The 22817-nt window shown below is 39.8% G+C and overlaps 1 protein-coding gene across 2 annotated transcripts in view; it reads left to right on the top strand.

Annotated features, from left to right (window-relative positions):
- ATP7B (ATPase copper transporting beta) overlaps window positions 1–22817 on the top strand; it is a 114273-nt gene that overhangs the window by 81686 nt on the left and 9770 nt on the right. For both annotated transcript variants that reach the window (XM_089680331.1, XM_089680330.1), the window contains 11 exons: window positions 2010–2137; window positions 6346–6500; window positions 6618–6752; window positions 10942–11136; window positions 12475–12657; window positions 14693–14888; window positions 15077–15223; window positions 15558–15700; window positions 15803–16006; window positions 21268–21385; window positions 22673–22775. In XM_089680331.1, coding sequence (XP_089536457.1) covers window positions 2010–2137; window positions 6346–6500; window positions 6618–6752; window positions 10942–11136; window positions 12475–12657; window positions 14693–14888; window positions 15077–15223; window positions 15558–15700; window positions 15803–16006; window positions 21268–21385; window positions 22673–22775 — 1707 coding nt within the window. The remainder of the gene's footprint in view (window positions 1–2009; window positions 2138–6345; window positions 6501–6617; window positions 6753–10941; window positions 11137–12474; window positions 12658–14692; window positions 14889–15076; window positions 15224–15557; window positions 15701–15802; window positions 16007–21267; window positions 21386–22672; window positions 22776–22817) is intronic.

Genomic DNA, 22817 nt, shown 5'->3' with positions numbered 1-22817 from the left:
TACCTTTAACCCGTTCGCTGCCAGCATTGCTTCTAGCTGGCCAGGTCTGTATGCCATACAGACCTGCATTCTTCCTCTGCTATAAACTCATGGTCACTTCAGTGACCATGAACTTATAGCAGAATTGTTTAGCAGACACTGCTGAACAAACCGATAGCTCTGATCAGTGTCTGATAAACCACTGATTAGAGCTATTTACTTGAAATGTGCCCCCACCTGCCACCGCTGCACTGTGCTGTGTCACCCGCAACTCCACCTGCCTTTGCTGTCAACTAAATTGCTCCCCCCCCAACTCTCCCTTTCCCTGCTGCTTCAGTCCCGGTATTCTGATCCCCCCCCCAGTACTGATCCTTCCCCCTCACAAACCCGATCCCCTTGTGGCATAGGGGTCAATTTGATCATGACATCACCACCCTGTCCACTGCCTAGTGCAGCTTAAGGGGGACTGTTTGGTAGATGGCAAAAATGCAGCTCAACCATGCATTTGTTTCCACCCTCAACTGTAAGTCTAAACAAGGCCTAAGGTCTCGTTCACGTGGGGCATAATACAGCAAGGCCATGTTTATCTGCACAGGGTTGTACAGGTGTTCATCCCCATGGAGGCAGTCCATTGATGTAATTTGGGACACAGCAGCTGCATGGAAATGCACAGGTTTTTCATGCATTCCTGTGCAGACAGTCCCATCCATATCAACTGCGACGCAGTGACTGCATGGACACAGCCATTGTTTTCAACTTGACATCCATGCGGTTGTCCCTGAACTCACACTGTCTGCGTTTGGGGCCATGCACCTACACCCCCACGGATGTCAGGTTTGTCCTTGCAGCTGCTGCATCCCAGTTGACATGAATAGGATTGCCTGCACAGGGATGTACAGAACACCTGTGCATCCCTGTGCGGGTAAACACGGCACACCCCATTCAACGAGGCCTTAGTAGGAATTTAGCAGGAATTTATATTGGGGATTTGTGTGCAAATAAGGATTTTAGTGTTTTTTTTAGTAAAAATTAGGAGTGATAAACATTTGCACAACTATTGTGGGGCTTAACAAAAATCACTAGCACCTTCTTTTTATTCTACTGGTCATGTGCTTTCAGAGGGGGTCTTTTATAAACTCTGAAAGCTGTTAAGTGAAAAAATGAAAACCTCCAGATTTTTAGACATTTTTTTGTATATGTGTTCAATTTTCATCATTTTGCAAAAAGGCACAATTTAAAATTTACAAATATTTGGTATCTATTAACTCTATAGAGGTTAAGCTTATATATTTATTAGGAATTTAGCAGGAATTTAGTAAACTTTGCTGTGTTTATATCTGCTAATAATGGTTTAGTGTATTTTTAGTGAAAATATTGATATGATAAACATTTGCGCAAATATTATGAGTCCCTTAAAATCAGTAGTACCTTCTTTTTATTCTACTGGTCATGTGCTTTGACAGAAAATATATAGTTTTTGGGGGTCTTTTACAAATTCGAAAGCTGTAAGTGAAAAATTAAAACCTCCAGATTTTTAGAGAAATTTGGTTATTAACAGTTCTGCATATGTTCGATTTTCACCATTTTGCAAAAAGGAGCAATCCAAAATTTATAAATATTTGTAATTTATTAACTCAGTACAGGTTAAGCTTTTATATTCGGTAGGAATTTTGTAAAATTTGCTGTGTTTGTATCTGCTAATACTGATTTTAGTTTGTTTTTTTTTCAGCAAAAATTATGTTTTGATAAACATTTTTGCAAATACCATGGGGCCCTAGAAATCAGTAACACCTTTTTTATTCTACTGGTCAGAAAATATATGGTTTGGGGGGTGGCTTTTACAAACTCTTAAAGCTGTAAGGGAAAAGAACAGGTTTAAAAGTGGAGCGCAGGGTCTGTCAGCAAAAGGGTTAATGTACTACTACTACTACTACTACTACTACTACTAATAATAATAATAATAATAACACACATTCCTTAAGTCTGATTAAAACTTCTTGTTTGTGCTGCCACTTCCTATGGCATTACAGGGAGGATCAGATAGCTGTAGAGTTGGTCCAGAGAGGAGATTTGGTGAAGGTTGTGCCTGGTGGCAAGTTTCCAGTTGATGGGAAAGTCATTGAAGGGACATCTATGGCAGATGAATCTCTTATCACAGGTAATTATCTTATGAACTGCAGCTAAAGGTGAAAGAGCAACATAGTGCTTGTATTTGGAGAAACTCATAAGCAAAGATATAGGGGAGAGAAATATAAATTGCACTCCTACCTTTTCGAGTAATGCAGTTTTTTTATTGTAGATATTGTAGATAAAGTATGTCTATTACCACTTTTGTTCCCTTTTGACTGTTCCTAAAATAATTGTAGTTGTTATGAAAGTTTTAAAGTTTTCCTGTTGCCATTCGGACAACTATAGATTACTTGGATCTTATATTTGTGCAAACATTCCTTTAAAAGCACCTAATATCAAACCCCTCAGTTCTTACTAGACACACACTAAATACTTCAAAACCCGTGTCAGGAATAATGGAGAAAAATAAAATACTATTTATAACATTGATTGTTTATTGTTCTGATGAATAATATCAGATTTGTTTGAGCTAACCACCAGTTTGCTCTTCTGAGCGCTTTCCTCCTTTGCCATCTTTTGTATTCAGAGGTGTCCTAGGAGATGCTATGTACACTCACCGGCCACTTTATTAGGTATACCTTGCTAGTGCCAAGAAAATATCCCCCACATCATTACACCACCAGCCTGAACCGTTGATACAAGGCAGGATGGATCCATGCTTTCATGTTGTTTGCCAGATTCTTACTCTACCATCTGAATGTCGCAGCAACCATCTGCCCATTCTCCTCTGAATTCTGACATCAACAAGGCATTTCCGTCCACACAACTGCCGCTCACTGGATATTTTATCTTTTTTGGACGATTCTCTGTAAACCCTAGAGATGGTCATGCGTGAAAATCCCAGTAGATCAGCAGTTTTTGAAATACTCAGACCAGCCTGTCTGGCACCAACAACCATGCCATGTTCAAAGTCACTTAAATACCCTTTCTTCCCCATTCTGATGCTCGAATTGAACTTCAGCAAGTCGTCTTCACCACGTCTAGATGCTGCTATGTGATTGGCTGATTAGCAATTTGTGTTACCAAGCAATTGGACAGGGGTACCTAATAAAGTGGCCAGTTAGTGTATATATCTAACTTCTTACAACATGACTGTGGGGTTGATTTATTAGAACTGGAGTGTGTAAAATCTGGTGCAGACCTGCATAGAAACCAATCAGCTTCCAGGTTTTTTTGTCAAAGCTTTACTGAACAAACTGAAGTTAGAAGTTGATTGGCTACCTTGCACAGCTGCACCAGATTTTGCACTCTCCAGCTTTAGTAAATCAACCCATGTTCTTTGATTATTGAACCTACCTTCATTGAATGTTACATATCAATGGACCATTGAGCACACTCTTAGGAGTTTTTCATACCTGCCTCCTTTCCTTTTCATTGCTTTACTTTATTCACTACTAACAAAATATGTCCATTCCAGACCTGTACACTGTTTTGTATTTATATATGCTTCTATACTATTGGTCTGCTATTTCACTTTTTATTTATTATCGTAATTTGACCTCTCCCTTTACATCTCGAACAAAGAATACAGTACTGTTTAATGTTCATATTTCTGTGTACTTTATTCTAGTTTGCTAGTCTTCAATGTTTATTATTTTACATAAGTACATTCAAACATGGCTGTGTCACAATATAATACCAGTACCCATCAAATGTGAATTAAGTAAGACTGGTATGTAGAGATGTACAACTTATGTTCTTTTAATGACCTCATGTGCTCAGAACAGAAAATCACATCTAACGGGAACATCATGAACCTAGCTGTTGATTAAAAATGTTATCATTTATCCATACAGAATACAGTGACTTAAATTTATCAACATCTAAGCCAGTCAGAAAAATAGCTGTTTTGCCCTAAGACAGCTAGCAGATGCAGACCTTTATTATGTTTTTGGGTTTTTTTTTTTGTTTGGACCTAGACAGACTCAAAGGTAACCAGATACAAACAGATACATGTCTGTTTATACCCACCTGCCCATAGGCCTAATTGACAGGCAGATCTAATCAGATTGCCCATGTGAAAGGTGCTTAAAATCCTTCTGAAGTATTCTGTATGGGCTTAATAGGCTGGTAAAATCAGATCTCCTGCTGTTTAATGTACAATACCCAGCTGAAAGAGTCAGAGATGGGATATCATTCCTGCTCTTCCTTCTATGGAGCCATTTGAATTTGCAGGCAGAGGCAGGAATGTTCAGGCTTTCCTATTAGAAATTCCCAGTATGCTCTGCAAACAAGGCACCATGGTAGTGCCCAATATTAAATATGTAATGGTGCAAATACAGTTTGCTTTCAGGTGCTTTTGAGTTGCTTTGTCTTGTTTCTGATTGCTTTGTTCTGTTTTTATACTGCTCAATGATTTTTTTTTGAGTTGAGTTGCTTCATGCTGCTACTGAGTTGCTTCTGCTTTCACATTGATTTGTATTGGGAAGGAAAGCATTTAGGAAGCAAACAAATTAAAGAAATTATTTTAAAGATCAGTTTATGGCTCCATGCACGCTGGTTTAAAAAAAACACTGCTTTGAGTTTAATGTTTTGCCTGCAGAAGAAACTAATGTTACCCTCTGTGTTTATGCACATTAAGTGTTACTGTCAAGAGGCATTTTTTAAGCTCAGCATTTAAAGGCAGAAAAAACCCTTCCGCTTTGCTTTTATTAGAGTGTTTTTCTGGCCAAAAAAACCCACTAAATGCTAGTACAAAAAACTCTCAAAATTAGAGTTGTATTCTGCCAAGAATACATGCAGCCTTAAAGTATAAGTTCATCTTTCTACAGTAAATAATAAATGAACATACAGTATTTTTGCAGGTAAAAAATGTGCATTTATTACTTTTTGTAGTGGCAACCTCTAAGCATTGCACTGGTGATCAGCAGATTGCTGATGCCAAGCAGGTCTCCTGCAGACTGTCAGTGTACCTGCTTGTTCATACATTCCATACAGGCAAGTCGACACTTCTGACAGGAACACTCAATGAACTACCACATATGACGTCCTCTCACCCTAACCATGAGTGCGGGCCCCCCGGGGGCGCGCAGCGCGGCGATCAGTGGTGCGCTGTGTCCCTGGGACACAGCAGATCAATGGAAAAAGCCGATGATGTCGGCTCTGTCATGTGATCGGCTGTGTCCAATCACAGCTGATCGCATGTAAATAAGGAAATGTTATCGGCATTCCTCTCCTCACGAGCTGTCACGCTGACAGCTCGTGAGGAGAGGAGAGCCAGTAATCGGCATTACTCAGAGGGAACATGTACACTAATCATCATGACACTGATGATCAGTGTGCCCTGATGATCAGTGTAGCCCCATCAGTGCCACCTGTCAGTGCCCATCAATGCCACACATCAGTGCCTACCAGTGCACATCAATGCCATATATCAGTGCCCATCTCAGCTGCCTTTCAGTGCCACCTATCAGTGCCAGTCAGTGCCACCTATTAGTGCCTCCTATCAGTGCCAGTCAGTGCTGCCTATCAGTGCCAGTCAGTGCTGCCTATCAGTGCTGCCTAACAGTGCCAGTCAGTGCCACCTAACAGTGCCGCGTATCCGTGCCAGTCAGTGCCGCCTATCAGTGTGCATGAGTGCCAGTCAGTGCCACCTGTCAGTGCTGCCTATCAGTGCCACCTAACAGTGCCAGTCAGTGCCACCTAACAGTGCCATGTATCAGTGCCCATCAGTGCCGCCTATCAGTGCACATCACTGCAGCCTCATTAGTGCACATCAGTGAAGGAGAAAAATCACTTATTTAAATTTTATAACAAACTAAGAAAAAACTTTTTTTCCCTAAATTTTCAGTTGTTTTTGGTTTGTTTAGCAAAAAAAAACCCAGAGGTGATTAAATACCACCAAAAGAAAGCTCTATCTGTCTCAACAAAATGCAACAAATTTCATATGGGTACAGTGTTGCATGACCGCGCAATTGTCATTCAAAGTGCGACAGCGCTGAAAGCTGAAAATTGGCCTGGGCAGGAAGGGGGTATAAGTGCCCGGTAGGCAAGTGGTTAAAAAATGACAGCTAGTAGGGGGAACTTCTTCCCGTACTGCTGTCACAGGGAGGGGGGTTCGGGAACATGTAACAAACGGTAAAAGCTTAAAAACAAATAGTTTTAAAGCCATTATATTTTCTATTCACATTGTTCTACATTATAGTATGCCAAATGATGTCAGATCAGCAAAGCCCTGAATTTAGAACAGTAATTAAAATTTTTAACTTCCTATTTTTTGAATGATGTTTTATCTAGGTGAGCCTATGCCTGTCAGAAAAAAGCCAGGCAGCATTGTCATTGCTGGGTCCATTAATGCCCATGGCTCTGTGCTGGTTGAGGCAACTCATGTGGGCTCTGACACCACCTTGGCACAAATTGTGAAGTTAGTGGAAGAAGCTCAGATGTCCAAGGTAAGGATACACTATGCTGTATTAGACGAGTAGACCCTGAGTTCTTTTGGAAAGACATTTTAATAAATTGTGCTACTTTTCAGAACCTATTTTATAAATTTTCTTCTATTTTTTCAGGCACCTATCCAACAACTGGCTGATAAAATCAGTGGATACTTTGTTCCTTTCATAATTATTATTTCCATTGTAACACTGATTTCTTGGATCACAGTTGGCTTTCTGAACTTTAATATCATAATCAAATATTTTCCAGTAAGTTGAAATAATGCATTATTTTATGGAAACATAATAGACTGTAAGATACCTGTCATCACTCTTCTAAAATATAAGTTTCCCATGTAACTGCTGATTAGAAGCCAGATTTTGCCTATGATCAGCCCAATATGAGGCATAGCTGACTGACGTCTCCTATAGATGGAGATCAGCTCAGAGGTTTATTGGTAGGGAGAGTGTGAAACAAAATGTGAAAAATCAGTGCATGTCTTGGTGTGATTGCTTAGATTGATATTGCATAGTCAAGAAGTTCAGCTAGAGGCAGAGTTGCACTATATGGAGGTGACCTGCTAGTTATTGTAGTGCCACTCTAAGCAAAGAAGGAGATAGTCTGGCTGGTACTGAGGAAAGGGTACTGGCTGAAAATATCACCATCCAGTAGTGTGTAGCATACGAGGAGCATTCAAGTCAAACTGGGACTTTAGCATTTATATAATAAAAGAATACATTTCAAGGAGTGGAAACTGCATTTATTTTTCAACATACTCCCCTGCTACATTTATACACTTATCCCAGCATTTAACTAATGCTTGGAAAGCTTCAGCGTAGAAAGATTTGTCAGTACGCCTGAACCATCCTAGGACAGCCTGCTTCACTTTGTCATCAGTGCTGAAATGCTGACTTGAAAAAGATTTGTCTCTTGTGCAATTTCACAACACGTTATGTGTCGATTATCCAGGATCAGGCATTCCACTGCTGAATGTTCACAGGAATGACTGCTGTGGACTGGGAACCGCCAAGGCTGGGATCGTCACTGACGAACATATGGCCATCTTTGAAACATTTACACCATTTAAATGTATTACTGCGGCTGAGCGTCTCCTCACCGTACTGTGCTTGAAGTCTTCTGTAGATATCCGTGGGTTTTACACCTTCGTTCACAAGAAACTTCATCACCACATGCTGTTCCATGCATGCACTAACACTGTTGTCTGCCATCTCAATTAACGATCTCTGGACCGACCCGCGACATATGCGTCACCTATCAGTAATAGGACACACTTGCCACTTACTACTGCATGTAGTACCGTCACGCTAGCATCCTTTTTATATCTGTAAAATTAAAAGTTCCGGTTTGACTTGAACGCCCCTCGTGCTTCAAAAAATCAACACTCATCCCAATCCAACCTACGTGGTAACATCTGTAAGATGGCCTCAGCTTTGCACCACTCCTCAAGCCACATCCTCTGACATGTTTTGACCCACCCAGTGGGTGGGATGAAACATGCCAGGGGGTGTGGCTTGTGGATGGTACAAGACTGAGGCCATCTTACACATGTTAGCCACAAGGACTTTTTGGGTGTGATTTACTAACACTGGAGCACACAGAATCTGGTGCAGCTCTGCATAGTAACCAATCAGCTTCTGGGTTTTATTGTCAAAGCTGAACTGAACAAGCTAAAGTTAGAAGCTGATTGGTTATTATGTACAGCTGCACCAGATTCAGTGTGCATCAGTTTTAGTGAATCTCCCCCATTAATTCGATTGGTCAGTGCATGTATGGTATTTGTTACCATTACCTTCTAATTTTACTTTTACTTTTCCACAAAAACATTTCATCACACAGTACTTGACAAAATTTCAATGAACCCCCCTGGTGGTATTCCTGAGTGTAGCTCGGGGATAACTTTCAGTACCAAAAGCGGTAACCCCGAGCTACACTCGGGATTACCCTGCAGCATTGCTCAGGGATTCCCTTTTGCACTTACCTTGTCCTGCGCTCCCGCGATGTCCCCCCTGCAGCGTCCCCGGCCATCTCCTCCGGCCGATGCTGACATCCGTCTTCTGGGTTCCATTCCCTGCGAGTGTCGGGACGTACGGGGGACAGAACCAGCAGGAAATTCAAACATTTTAAAATGTGACATTCACTCAATACACTAAAATTTGATAGTATTACATTACTGTATCAAACCATTTCACATACATTTGTCCCTGGTGCTTTGTCCTGTGCCCTGCCTGCATTTTTACTGTTCTTTCTGCCTGGAAACTGAGAAACGTCCATGGCGTCCAAAAAGCGTCCCTTTAGGTCAAAAGCGATTTTAGACCAGCTAGAGAACAGCGATAGTAAATCAGAACCACTTGCAGAATTGAATGATAATGATTTGTGGGGAAATTCGTCATCAGACACTGAAAACGATTTTGCAACTGAGCTCAGCGAAGTGCGTACTTGGCGCTCTATTTCAAATTTCAGTGTTTTTGGTTTGATTACATTATTGAATTAAATTTATTATTATTAATTTATTATTTTTTTATGATTATTTATTATATTATAATTTATATTTTTGTGTTTCAAAGTTTATCTAATCCGAGATGTTTACTAGACTCTTGTTCGGACTGATTTCAGTGAGTTATTCCTAAGAATTACACGCCTACAATAAAGAAACAACATATTTCCATCAAAAAAATTACCGCTTTGAGCACAGACATACTGACATAATCAGACCGCTAGGGAGGTTAAAAGATTGATCTGGGAGACAAAACAATGGGTTTTCACCTGTAGTAGCAATCGTTTTCTAATGTAGGATACAAAATGAAGCGATTGACGTATGCTATGTGCTATGTGCAGCACTAGTAGTGTTTAATTAATTGTTGTCTTTCACATAAGGCCATTGTGTAATTTAATTAGTACATTAGGTCTTGGTGCCAACAGCTATTTTTTGGAGTTGAAAGTTCTGTGCCAAGATCAAATGAACATTCAGCAGCTCCGCGGACTAGGGCTATGTTGTGAATTGCCCTTAATACTAAAGCACCCCCTAAACCTAAATCTCCCCTTTGTCTGAACCTTTAATACTAACCTAACCTAAATCCAAGAAAAAGTGTCCTATCTGTGAACCACTTGACACTAATCCCATAACTTTTTCTTTAACACATAACCCTTAGCACTTAAAGAGTTAATGAACTGTGCAAAAAAAGGCAAAAAGAGGACAAAGGTCTAGTCACTCTAGTCCACTGTGGTCTCTCTGCACCTGATCTTTCCCCGTTACTACCTTATCATGCCTTGTTTTGCACTTTCTCTCACTGACCTTACTCGCAATCAGGGGTGACAGTGTCTTAGATCTTAGAAATTCAGTTAGAAGTAAGGTTGCCACTTGTCTGGGATTCACCAGGTTTTGAATCATGTGCGGGGGTTTCAGACCGCCTGAAACCCAGACACACAGGCATGCGCATGGGGTATGCCTGGGGACGCACAGCCACATGTCCTAGTTTGACAGGTGTGGGTGAGTGGTCCAGAATGCATACTGTCTTTGTTTGGAGCTGTACACGTGCATCCACAGGACCTGCGGCTGTGTTTGTATAGTTGCTGCATCCCCATAGTGTAACATTGGCTACCTGCACACAGCTCCAGCCACATAAAAATACATTTCCGTGCTCCAACAAAGTGTTCGAGTATGCCTTGAAGAAAAAGTGGAAAACCAGCTAGAAGACTGTAGGCTGTAGACACTCATATACCAAAAAGTCCACTATGTGTTTTAGGAGACATTCAAGACATAAAATACATTTTTCTGTGTACTATTTAGGCACAATTAACATTTCTAGATGATCCCTATAACACAGCAAATCCTTACTTTTTGACTTAAATTCCACTGTAACATGGCACTCGCACTTAACGCTTACTTTAAAGTAGTTATAAACTCTTACATATACCCAATGAAGTGACTGGCTTCAGGCAATATACAGAGATGAAACAAATTCCCTTACATAAGTTGTATCTGTTTATCTGCAGTCTTCTCCTCTCTACATTAATTTAAAGTTCATCATTTATAAAGCTTGTCTGAGCTGGTAGAAAAAAGGGGACAGAGAACTGAAATAGTACACTGCAGAGCTCAGTGAGGGGAGCTCTGAGAGCTAATTAGAGGGAAGAGACCCCCCCGCTTTGCACAGTACACAGGAACAGAACTGAGGTTGTCAGTCTCTCTTCTTCACCGTACACTCACTAACATCTCATAGTCGATTTCTGGTATAAAAATAAAATTTTCAGCATCCTCAGCCACTCTCTAGATATGTTTGGTAAAGGATTGGACATAACGTCTCTGAATCATTCACAATAAAAAAAGTACTTTTTTCTAGCGTTCTACTTTAAAAATACCAACATCAAGAACTAATCCGTTTCTATAGAATTTAATGTTTCTGTTTTTATGGTAATGTTTTTCTTTGCATCTACTTTTAGGGTTACAGCAAAATAATATCTAAAGCAGAAGTGATCATCCGGGTGGCGTTTCAGACTTCCATCACTGTGCTGTCTATTGCCTGCCCTTGTGCCCTGGGTCTGGCCACACCCACTGCGGTGATGGTGGGTACTGGACTAGCGGCACAAAATGGCATCCTCATCAAAGGTGGAGGACCGCTAGAAATGGCACACAAGGTTGGTTTCTACCACACTTGAGCTTTCTATAGAATTGTTAATTGGTTAGGACATGCTTACTTTGCATTTTAAAGCCTAAAGATATATGCAATAAGATCTGTATGTCATAAATAAATAATTTATAGATTAAAGCATATTTAAAGGCAACATATTTTAATTTTGGATAGAGTTAAAACCCCTGCCAGGTTTCTTTTTGCCTTCTGAGTACCATGGGGAGTTTCTCCTTTACATTCTGTTTTATAGACAACAGGAAGAAAAGAACATTTCTACAAATTAAGGGAAATACACTTTTAGTCAGTCGTCATGGGAACAGGTATCCCCACTGTAAGCTTACCCCTCAATTCCTGTTCTTGTGATAACTCCAATTTTTGGCTTTTGCTTGACTTATAGTTCCAGTGACATGATCACCAACCCAAATAGGGAGGGTAGCAATAAAAATCTAGCAAAGTTTCTAATGTCTCATCACGCTGTGCAAAACAAAAAAAAGAAGTCTTGGCTTTAGCTTTAGATACACTTTAACAGGCTGCAACATATCCACTAGAACAATGGTGCTGGGCCACAGCCTTCCTCCCCTGCAAGACCCTGATTTCCTGTCTGCCGTGACATCTAGACTTTACAGTAACTGTTGCTGCAGTTTGAAACTACTTCTTCCAATTGTGTATTCATTCTGATTGCTGTGGATTCATTCTGATTGCTGGGGAATCATTAAACAGAAATTTGACTGCTTTGGGGTACAACTATACAGAGTAGGTAAGGTTTAGAATGGGGATTAGCAACAGATCAACTGAGATCAGCCTGTTAATTGTGGTGCTGTTGGAGGATGGAATGGTTTTGAAAGAATTTACAGGGCCCTGATCTGTCTAAGGTTGTGAACCACTGCACTGAAAGATAGACCCAGCCACCCAACACAAGTACTGGGCAGCAACATATTGTCGAATGTGGCATCTTAAGTCAGATGTACATATTCAGTACATTTATTTATCTTGCCATTAGATAAAACATGTGTCAGCATCTGAAATAAGAACTGTTTATTTTACATCTACCAACCAATCAGATATCCAATTACATTTTCAAGTCTGCATTGTAAGATTAACAACAATTAATTGGTTTGATCTGAGCAACAAAAACAGATGTCATTTCACACACATTTATAGAAAAAGGCTCTCAAATCTCATTGTACTCAGCTGAAAATAACTGTGACCTTACCCTGTTGTGTTAGCTTTGTGAATTGAGACTAATGCCTTTTGTAAGCTGGCTACAGACAATGCACAATGTCAAAAATGAGCAACATCATGAAGCCACACCAACTTGAAAAGTGTTATTATGTTTTTGTTACAGATAAACACAGTGATGTTTGACAAGACAGGCACAATAACACATGGGGTACCCAAGGTTATGAGGGTGCTGCTGCTTGGTGATACGTCGCGGATCCCTCTGAAAAGAATGCTTGCAGTGGTGGGGACAGCAGAGGCCAGCAGTGAACATCCTCTGGGAATGGCTGTTGTGAAATACTGCAAAGAGGTACTAAGATTTGGTTTTACACAAATTATTATATGAAGGGAAGACTATTGCTCACTAGCAGAAATGTTACTGGATTAAGCTAGATTTGCATCACTATGAGAAGGAAGCCTATCATGAAAGAAACATGGTTGCTGCCATTGCTAACCTCCTTCTGAAAATGATATCTCCTTTCTTGATTCAAAACACTTTCTGAGACACTTTCTGGAACAAACAGCCAGTAATATCCAAGAGATGTCAGGACTCCTGACCTGAATACATTTCCAGAAGATCAGCAATGGCAACTTTAGGATGACAGATTTCCACAAGTGTGTTCTGTAAGAATGGTGGTAGTGAACTTTCCTCTCTATGCGTCCTTAGCAAAGCATTTTTGCGCAGTACTCCTTGTGGAAGTACTTGCTCACTCAAGTAATGGCTACCAGGTTCTACAGAGAGAATATCAATTTGTGCCACCAGAAGCAAAAAAAAAAATTAACATTCTGAACAAACATTGTTTTTCTAGTACAACCCCAATTCCAAAAAAGTTGGAAAGCTGTGTGAAATCTGCATAATACAGAATTCAATGGTTTGAAAATCTCTCAAAAACTCATATTTTATTTACATTTGAAAATAGAAAATGTACCAACTGAAAAAATTTACAATTTTAAGGAAAATAAGGTAATTTTGAAATTGAAGGCAGCAACACGTCTCAAAAAAGTTGGGACAGGGCAACAAAAAACTGACAATCTATAACCCCAGTTACAAAAACACTGGCATAGGGTCATGTTTATTATAGTGTAGCATCACCTCTTCTTTTAACAATACTATGTGAATATCTGTCAAAGTTTTGGGAGAGGAATGTTGTCCCATTCTTGCCTGAACATATGCTGCTCTAAAACCTGGATATGTCTTTCAGCATTGATGGTGCCTTTCCAAATGTGCAAGCTGCCCATTTCATCTGCACTAATGCACCCCCATACCATCAGGGATGCAGACTTTTGGTTTCTCTCCTCTTTAGTCCAGGGGAAGCAGGGCCCATGGTTGCCAAAAAGAATGTCAAATTTAAATTCTATTTTGCAACAGACCTTTTTAATCGAGCTTTGGCCACGAGAGACAGAGGTGTTTCTTTATCATGTTCAAATATGAACATGATAGAGCTTTGAATTGCGTTTTTGGATTGCACAGTGAACTATATTCAGACAGTGATTTTTGGAAGTATTTCTGAGCCCATGCAGTGATGTCTATTACCTGTCTCTAGATTCTTGGAATATTTTGATGATATTATGTATTGTAGATGATGATACATTTAAAGTCTTTAAAATTTCATGTTTAGGAACATTATTCAGAAGTTGTTTGAAAATTTAGATGCAGATTTCACAGATTTGTGAACCTCTGCCCATCTTTACTTCTGAGGCACTCTGACTCCCTAAGATGTCATTTTTATACCCAGTCATGTTACTGGCCTGTGCCAGTAAACCTAATTAGTTGCAAAATGTTCTTCCAGCTCTTCCTTGTTAGTACCACTTACTTTGGCAGCTCTTTGTTACCCTCTCCCAACTTTTTTGAGACGTGTTACTGCCATCAATTTTAAAATTACCTTATTTTTTATTAAAATTAAACATTTTCTCAGTTTAAACATTTGATATGTTTTCTATTTTCTATTGTGAATAAAATACGGGTTTATGAGCATTGCAGATTATTGCATTCTGTTTTTATGTAGATTTTACATAGTGTCCCAACTGTTTTGGAATTGGGGTTATAGGAATGCATAGATGGTAAGTTTTAATCATACAGTGGTAATCAGACTTAGTAGAGGTTGTGATAAACAACTGCATGGTTTTAAGTCAGCATTAGAAAAATGACTGTTGCTAGTTAAGTTCAAATCAATTTTTTTTCATTTATTTTCCATAGCTGATTATGGTACTGAAAAAAATCACCTCTAATCTATGCTGTTCAGAGTGGTAAAACTGCCTTCGTAATACTGATAGACAATAAGGTAGGGAAATGTTAGGAATTATAGGTTTCTTTATCGAGAGTCTTCATAATTGTATTTTTCTAGGAGCTTGGCACAGAAACTTTGGGTTATTGTTCAGACTTTCAGGCTGTTCCAGGCTGTGGGATCAGTTGTAAAGTGAACAATGTGGAAAGTGTCCTGGTGCAGAGTGAAGGGGATCTGAATGAGCACAACATTTACAAAAGTGGACTCGGCTGTTCACAGGATGGTAGCAGTTTGATAATTTCACCTGAATTACAAGGTATGTTTGTAAATCCACTTATAGAAATAGCATTTGTACGGGAAAAAATTAAAACTGGCACAGGGATATCTCCCTTTTAAACTTGGATGTCAAGCTACCTGCTAAAATAATGGCCACTAGTCATAATTGGACATCCTATACATAAAGACCAGGTAGGCTTTATTACTCTTTTTTCCTGTGAACTGCAGGTGCAAGCGCCCCAGAACCTCACTCTGTATTAATTGGGAACCGGGAATGGATGAAACGCAATGGACTTTGTATTTCTCATGATGTAGATGATGCTATGACTAGCCATGAGATGAAAGGACAGACCGCAGTGTTGGTTGCTATAGATGGTAATGTAATACACAATTTTATAACCTCTTCCATCTGATATTGACTATAAAGGATGGTAGATGTAAAGCATAATGCTTTATATATTCTTACAATGAGAACACATTTCACATAAGGCATTTTTATTGTACATGAAATCAATGTTAGCTTCAAGTTTGTTTGTTTTTTTTGTTTTATTAAACATTGGCACATGCTTTAATGGCTTATCCGACATTCAGGGCTTTGTATATTTATCAATGAATATGATTGTGAATTTACCTCATGGTCATCATTTATCAGATAATTATCAAAAAATTAAATAAATTCTATATAGCAATCTTTTTCTTCGTTATATAGGTGCATTGTGCGGAATGATTGCGATCGCAGATACTGTAAAGCAGGAGGCCGCCCTTGCTGTGCACACTTTAAAGGCTATGGGGGTGGATGTTGTACTGATAACTGGTGACAACAGGAAGACTGCCAAAGCTATTGCAACCCAGGTATTGACAGCTGTTACATAGATGACTCAATCTAATGGACGTAATGTGCATGGAGTTACTGTTAAACTCCTTAGAGCTTAAATCACTTGTGCTTTTTTGCAGGTTGGGATTCAGAAGGTGTTTGCAGAGGTTCTTCCCTCTCACAAGGTAGCCAAAGTCCAGGCACTGCAAAATGAGGGGAAGAGAGTTGCCATGGTGGGTGATGGTGTCAATGACTCCCCAGCATTGGCAAGAGCTGACATTGGTATCGCCATTGGCACTGGAACTGATGTGGCCATCGAAGCTGCAGATATTGTTCTCATCAGAGTATGTTTCTGTCTAATTTTGAGTATATTGTCATATCCAGTTATTAGGCTGGTTACACAGCATATGAATCAGGAAAACAGGCAATTGAGGGAGAGGCTACAGTGGTACCCACATGAATGCCTAGATAGTCAAGATAAAGGAGGGGCCACCCTCTACTGCTGTTCATCTGTGATCCTCTTTAGAAGAATCCAATTCAAAATCGGTCAAAGAATGGATTACTAATGGTAAAATCACAATAGATGACCAGTACTATTCATGCCAGTAAGTTCATACTGGAGTAACAGAGTAATTGAATAGAGAGATGTGGCAAGAACAAAGATAAAATGCATCAACAGGCACAACATGCTAGTGATCAGACATGCACATACATAGAGCAATGATTATATGCATCATGGATGGGTCCATAATCTGCACAGGTACTTGCTAAAGTATCTGTTAGTATTTTACTGCATATCCAGCAACAGTTTTGCTTTAAAGTAGACCCATGCATTGCTCATTTTTGGTAAAGTAACATATTTGCTTTGTTGCATAATATCCCCCACATTGCTGCATTTACTTCCCTGCCATTCCATTCACTCACTGGAGAGAATTGAATTACCTAATGCTTTTGGGTAGGGAGGAGGGTGTGACTCTGTCCACTTTCTCCCACAGTACAGTGTCAGCTGTCTGGGTAGTCAATAATTAGGCCTAAGCACTGTCAGACAGGGGCGTGGGGAAAGTCCTTAGCTCTGTGTAAGCTCTGACCAGACCAATTTAGAGCTTACAAAGTGATTTCTGAACATTGCTCCTGCAATGGGAAAGCAAAACAAAAAGTAAGTATGGCGATAAGACTATTAAAGCAGTAGTAAACCGGCCATAAAAAAAAGAAGTGGGTCCCCTGTAAACTTATGCTATAATGTTCTGGTATGCACTGCGTACTAGCACATTATGACATACTTACCTTTCAAACAAAGCCCTGCAGTGGCGCACGATCATCGTTTACAGTGCTTCCATTTTCACCTGGTGTTCCTTCCAGGCTTGCGGTTAGTTATATAATGGATATGGGCTGAAAGTGCACACTCTCAGGTTTAATTTGAGGGTATGTACATCCAAATTGAAGGAAGGGTTTAGGAATTACAGCTCTTAAGAATAGCTATCCCCCCTTTTTCAAGGGACCAAAAGTAATTGGACAATTGAATCAAAAGCTGTTTCATGACCATGTATGGGCTACTCCTTCGTTATTTCTTCATCAATTAAGCAGGTAAAAGGTCTGGAGTTGATTCTAAGTGTGGTATTTGCATTTGGAAGCTATTGCTGTGAACCTACATCATGCGTTCAAAGGAGCTGTTCATGCAAGTGAAACAGGCCATGGTAAGCTTCAAAAACAAAACAAATCCATCAGGGAGATAGCAGCAACATTAGGAGTGGCCAAATCAACATATTCTGAGGAAGGAAGAACGCACTGGTGAGCTCAGCAACATAAAAAGGCATGGACGTCCACGGAAGAAAACAGTGGTGGATGATTGCAGGATCCTCTCTATGGTAAAGAAAAACCCATTCACAACATCCAGACAAGTGAAGGACACTCTCCAGGAGGTGGGTGTATCATTGCCAAAGTCTACAATCAAGAGAAGACTTCACAAAAGCAAATACAGAGGGTTCACCACAAGGTGCAAACCATTCATATGCCCTAAGAATAGAAAAGCCAGATTAGACTTTGTCAAAAAACATATAAAAAAGCCAGACCAGTTCTGGAAAAGCATTCTTTGGATGGATGAAACTAAGAATAATCTATACTAGAATGACGGGAAGAAAAAAGTGTGGAGAAGGCTTGGAACAGCTCATGATACAAAGCACACAACATCATCTGTAAAACATGGTGGAGGCAGTGTGATGGCATGGGCATGCATAGCTTCCAGTGGCACTGGGTCATTGGTGTTTATTGATGATGTGACAGAAGACAGAAGCAGCCGGATGAAATCTGCAGTGTTTAGAGATATACTGTCAGCCCAGATTCAGCCAAATGCAGCAAAGTTGATTGGATGGCGCTTCACAGATGGACCATGATCCAAAACACACTGCAAAAGCAACCCATGAGCTTTTGAAGGAAAAGAAGTTGAATATTCTGCAATGACTGAGTCAATCGCCTGATCTCAACTCAATTGAGCATGCATTTCATTTGCAAACTAAAGGCAGAAAGACCCACAAACAAAGAACAACTGAAGACAGCTGCAGTTAGAGCCTGGCCAAGCATCAGAAAGGAGGAAACCCTGTCTTTGGTAATGTCCATGGGTTCCAGACTTCAGGCAGTCATTGCCAGTAAAGGATTCTCAACAAAATATTAAAAATGAACATTTTATTTATGATTATATTCATTTGTCCAATTACATTTGAGCCCCTGAAAATGGACGGACTGTGTATAAAAATAGTTGCAGTTCCTAAAATTTGTACTTGATATTTGTTCAACCCCTGAATTAAAACTGAAAGTCTGCACTTCAAATTTATTTGGATTGTTTCGTTTTAATTTATTCTGGTGGCATACAGAGCCAAAAGTATGAAAATTGTGCCTGTGTTCAAATATGTATGGACCTAACTGTATAGGAGATCATTATTACACAGGATTTATATATATATTAACTGTGGGGGATGAGCTGATGGAGGAAATAAAAGAACAGTTGCTAGGTGGCGGCAGAATAGGCTTCTCTAAAGGGAAGGTTTTATATAGAGATTTTCATTGTACCTACAGGTAAGCATGACTGTAAGCTTACCTGTAGGTACATGTTAAGATACAGAGTTTTCTACAGCTTTAAAGCACAACATAAAAGCTAAAATATCATAATGCATCATACTAATGTATTAATCATGTTATTGTCATTTCAAAAGAAGTTTTAAATGTGCAGTAAAAGAATATCTGTAGATCCTGCTATTAAGGTCTCTCAGGCACTTTCTGATATTGGGTGACAACTGCCTCCAAGTAAAGCACCTACTTTGTCGCACTGTCTCAAACACCCCTTATAGAGACTACAAATGGCCATGCTGCCAAATATTGCCATTGCATGGTCCACTGATCCAGAGAAATGATATGCAGCTGATAATAGAGAAAGTGCATGTAGGCAGGAAGTGGCAGAAAGAGGCTAGAGGAGATCAGCAGCACTGAGATACAATAGAGGGTGAAAAAAGGCTTTATTTCTACTTTATCTTGTTGAGCAAGCTCTTTATCTATAGCATACTGTAGAATAGAACGGTCTGACAGGTTCTGCTTCACTGTCCTGAAAGCCATCATAGATTTAGAGCTTTTTTTAACATAGATATTAGAACAGTTATAAAAGATAAAAGTGTGGCGCTACATATAACCAAAAGGTTAGTGAAAATACATGGAATAAATGGAAAGTCAAATTACATGCGAAGAAAATATAATGTGAAATAAGCCCCTTTTTGAATGGGACATCAGTGTTGCCACGAATGCTTCAAATCTGGTCAAGAAGATGAAGAAAATCCACCATCACCAACACCCACAAAATTCTGCCTCTTACCAGATCAAATTGACCCCCAATTAAGGATGGGTCAAAATGCTCAATGCAAATTTCAGACTCATGCCATGGACCTGAACACTTGAGACATCAAATTAATTTTTTGGGTGTTGGTGATGGTGGATTTTTTTCATCTTCTTGACCAGATTTGAAGCATTCATGGCAACATTGATGTCCCATTAAAAAAAGGGGCTTATTTCACGTTATATTTCCTTCGCATGTGAATTGGACTTTCCATTTATTCCATGTATTTTCACTAACTTTTTAGTTATATGTAGCGCCGCACTTTTATGTTTTATTGTTTGATGCATTGTTGCAATATTGAGGTAGCAGCTTATGTTCTATTGATACTTTTATGTTTGGGAGTTACACACATACTATAGCGCAGAATTTTTAAGTTATTTTTTGTTTATTAGAACAGATATGTTCATATGTATCTCTGTGCAAACGGTTGGTGCTATATATAAATCCTGTATAATACTTGCATTATAATAATAATTACCGTATTTTCCGGTGTATAAGGCGACTGGGTGTAGAAGACGACCCCCTAATTTTCCAGTTAAAACATAGGTTTTGGGCTATACTCGCCGTATAAGACTACCCCCCTTCCAAGGCAACACCATTTAAAAACATCAGATTTTTTCATTGAAATGGTTATGATTTACCGGTACTTAAAATCCTTCAAAATCCTCATGTTCATCCTCTGACATCATAAGTTCATGAATGACATCTTGTGATACATTTGTAAGACAGTCATCATATGGATCAAATTCCAAATCAGATGGTTACTGCTGGATGTGCAGTAATACGGTAGCTGCGGCTACATACAGTATACTGTATATACAGCCCGCTGGATGTGCAGTAATGTACATACAGTATACCGCGCTGAGCCAAGCTGGCTCAAAACAAATGTCCCTATGACAGTTTAATCTGTCAGCCCACTGGATGTGTGGTATATACAGTATACTGAGTATATATCACTGAGGTATATACAGTATACTGAGCCAAGCTGTTTCAAAATGTACCGGTACGTCCCTACTGTAATCAGACCGCTGGATGCGTGTATGTACGGTAGCTGCGGCTACATACAGTATACACTGGGCCAATCATGGCGAGCGATGTATTCTACTAATGAATACAAAGCCTGCTCGGATTGGCTGAGGTTGTGACATCATCAGCCCACCTCTCTGACTCAGCCAATCCAAGCAGGCTTTGTATTCATTAGTAGAATACATCACTCGCCGTGATTGGCCCAGTGTATACTGTATGTAGTCGCAGCTACCATACATACACGCATCCAGCGGGCTGATTACAGTAGGGACACACTGGTATGTTTTGAAACCGCTTAGCTCAGCGTAGTATACTGCATATACCGCACATCCAGCGGGCTGACAGATTAATCTATCATAGGGACATTTGTTTTGAGCCAGCTTGGCTCAGCACGGTATACTGTATGTACAGTATTACCACACATCCAGCCAGCTTGACCCAAACAAACTCAAGGTTCACATTTTATACCCTGCGTATAAGACGACCCCCAATTTTTGGGGTATATTTTTAAGTATAAAAAGTAGTCTTATACGCCAGAAAATAATAATAAACTCTAGTTTTATAGTACAAAAACTTAATAGTGTGTTAGTTTATGATAATAAAAGTTAAGATTAGATTAAGATAAAAAAAATACTATTTGAGTCACACAGAATAAGTTATAGATATTGGTAATAACTCGTATGTGCTCACTGTATATTACAGAATGATTTACTTGATGTGGTTGCAAGCATTCATCTCTCAAAGAGGACAGTGAGAAGAATAAGGGTTAACTTCATGTTTGCCCTGATATACAATCTTCTTGGCATTCCCATTGCGGCAGGTATGGATATATAACTACTTAATATTAATCACTTATAAAATACTTGTTTCCATGAATGTAGACTGATGACTAGATATTATAGAAGTGCTCCAAACAAGAAAAACGAATTCTACACTATGTGGCTAAATGTTTGTGGACACCTGCCTGTCTCAATTACATACTAAATGCTTGTTGGATATCCCATTCCAAAAGTATGGACATTTAAAACTGAGGTGTCCCCCTTCTCTTCTGGGAGGGCTTTTCACAAGATTTTGGCGTGTGTCTATGGAAATTGATGCCCATTCAGCCAAAAGCGGATATGCAACATCAGGCAGTGGCTCATAATTGATTTTCCAGTTTATAGGTGTTTGGTTGCATTGAGGTCAGGGCTCTGTACAGACCTCATGCACACATAGACCTTTATGGACCTGGCTTTGTGCACAGGTGTAAAGTCATGCGGGAGCAGAAAAGGGGCTTCCCCAAACTGTTGCCACAAGGCTGGAAGTGCACAAGTGTCTAAAACATTGGTGGTCAACTCTCTTCATCAGAGGGCCATACATAATGCTAAGTGAATGTAATGCTGCTGAAAGCTGTCAGGCTGCTGACATGCAACAGTAGATTATTAAAGACTACTATAACAGATGATCAAAGACTTAAAGGATAAGTTCACCTTCGGGAACATGTTACACGTTCCACCTGTTTTTTAGGGTGGAACATTTAACATGTTCCCAATGCTGCAGCCGCCGCCCACTGCCCCCCCCCTCCTGACAGAAGTATGGGGAGAAGTTCCCCCACTAGCTGTCAGATTTGAAAACCGTGCGGCTGTGCGTGGCTCCACCCATATGGCCTCCTCATTCATTCACAAAGTTCTGAGAATGAATGAACTGCAAGTCCCAATAGCCTTAGTGGCTGTCGGCTTGTAGTTCTCAAGGAACTACCAGCAGATCGCTGCTACAATGCTTTACTGGCTCCTGCAGACAAAAATAATAAATGCACATTTTTCTTATCTGCAAAATAATGTGTATTTATTATTTTTGTGCAACCGGTGAACTTAATCCTTGATCCTTTAATCATGCTTTAGGAGTTGCTAAAGATCAGACACATGCTTCAATAGATATTTGAAGACTGGAGACTTATTACATGAGACTTCCAGGGATCAGTGGAATAGACAAACACATACTACTTTCTGTAGAGACCCCAGGGACAATACAAAAAATACCAAATGGAGGCATGCAGCCCACAGGTTTGGCACCAGGGGTCTAAATGCAATGAGAAATATTTCTTATATATTATATCATCTCTTTGAAGGTGCCTTCTTGCCTCTGGGGTTGGTGCTACAGCCATGGATGGGATCAGCAGCGATGGCAGCCTCCTCTGTCTCTGTGGTTTTATCGTCATTACAGTTGAAGTGGTGAGTGGTAGCCTGACCCTTCCTTGGTAGGATATTGATCTA

Source organism: Staurois parvus, unplaced genomic scaffold (genome assembly GCF_062004578.1).
Source record: "Staurois parvus isolate SC_StPar_1 unplaced genomic scaffold, SC_StPar_1.0 ptg000242l, whole genome shotgun sequence".
NCBI lineage: Eukaryota > Metazoa > Chordata > Amphibia > Anura > Ranidae > Staurois > Staurois parvus.
Note: the sequence above shows the minus strand (reverse complement) of the source record. Positions and strands in the feature narration are given on the sequence as shown.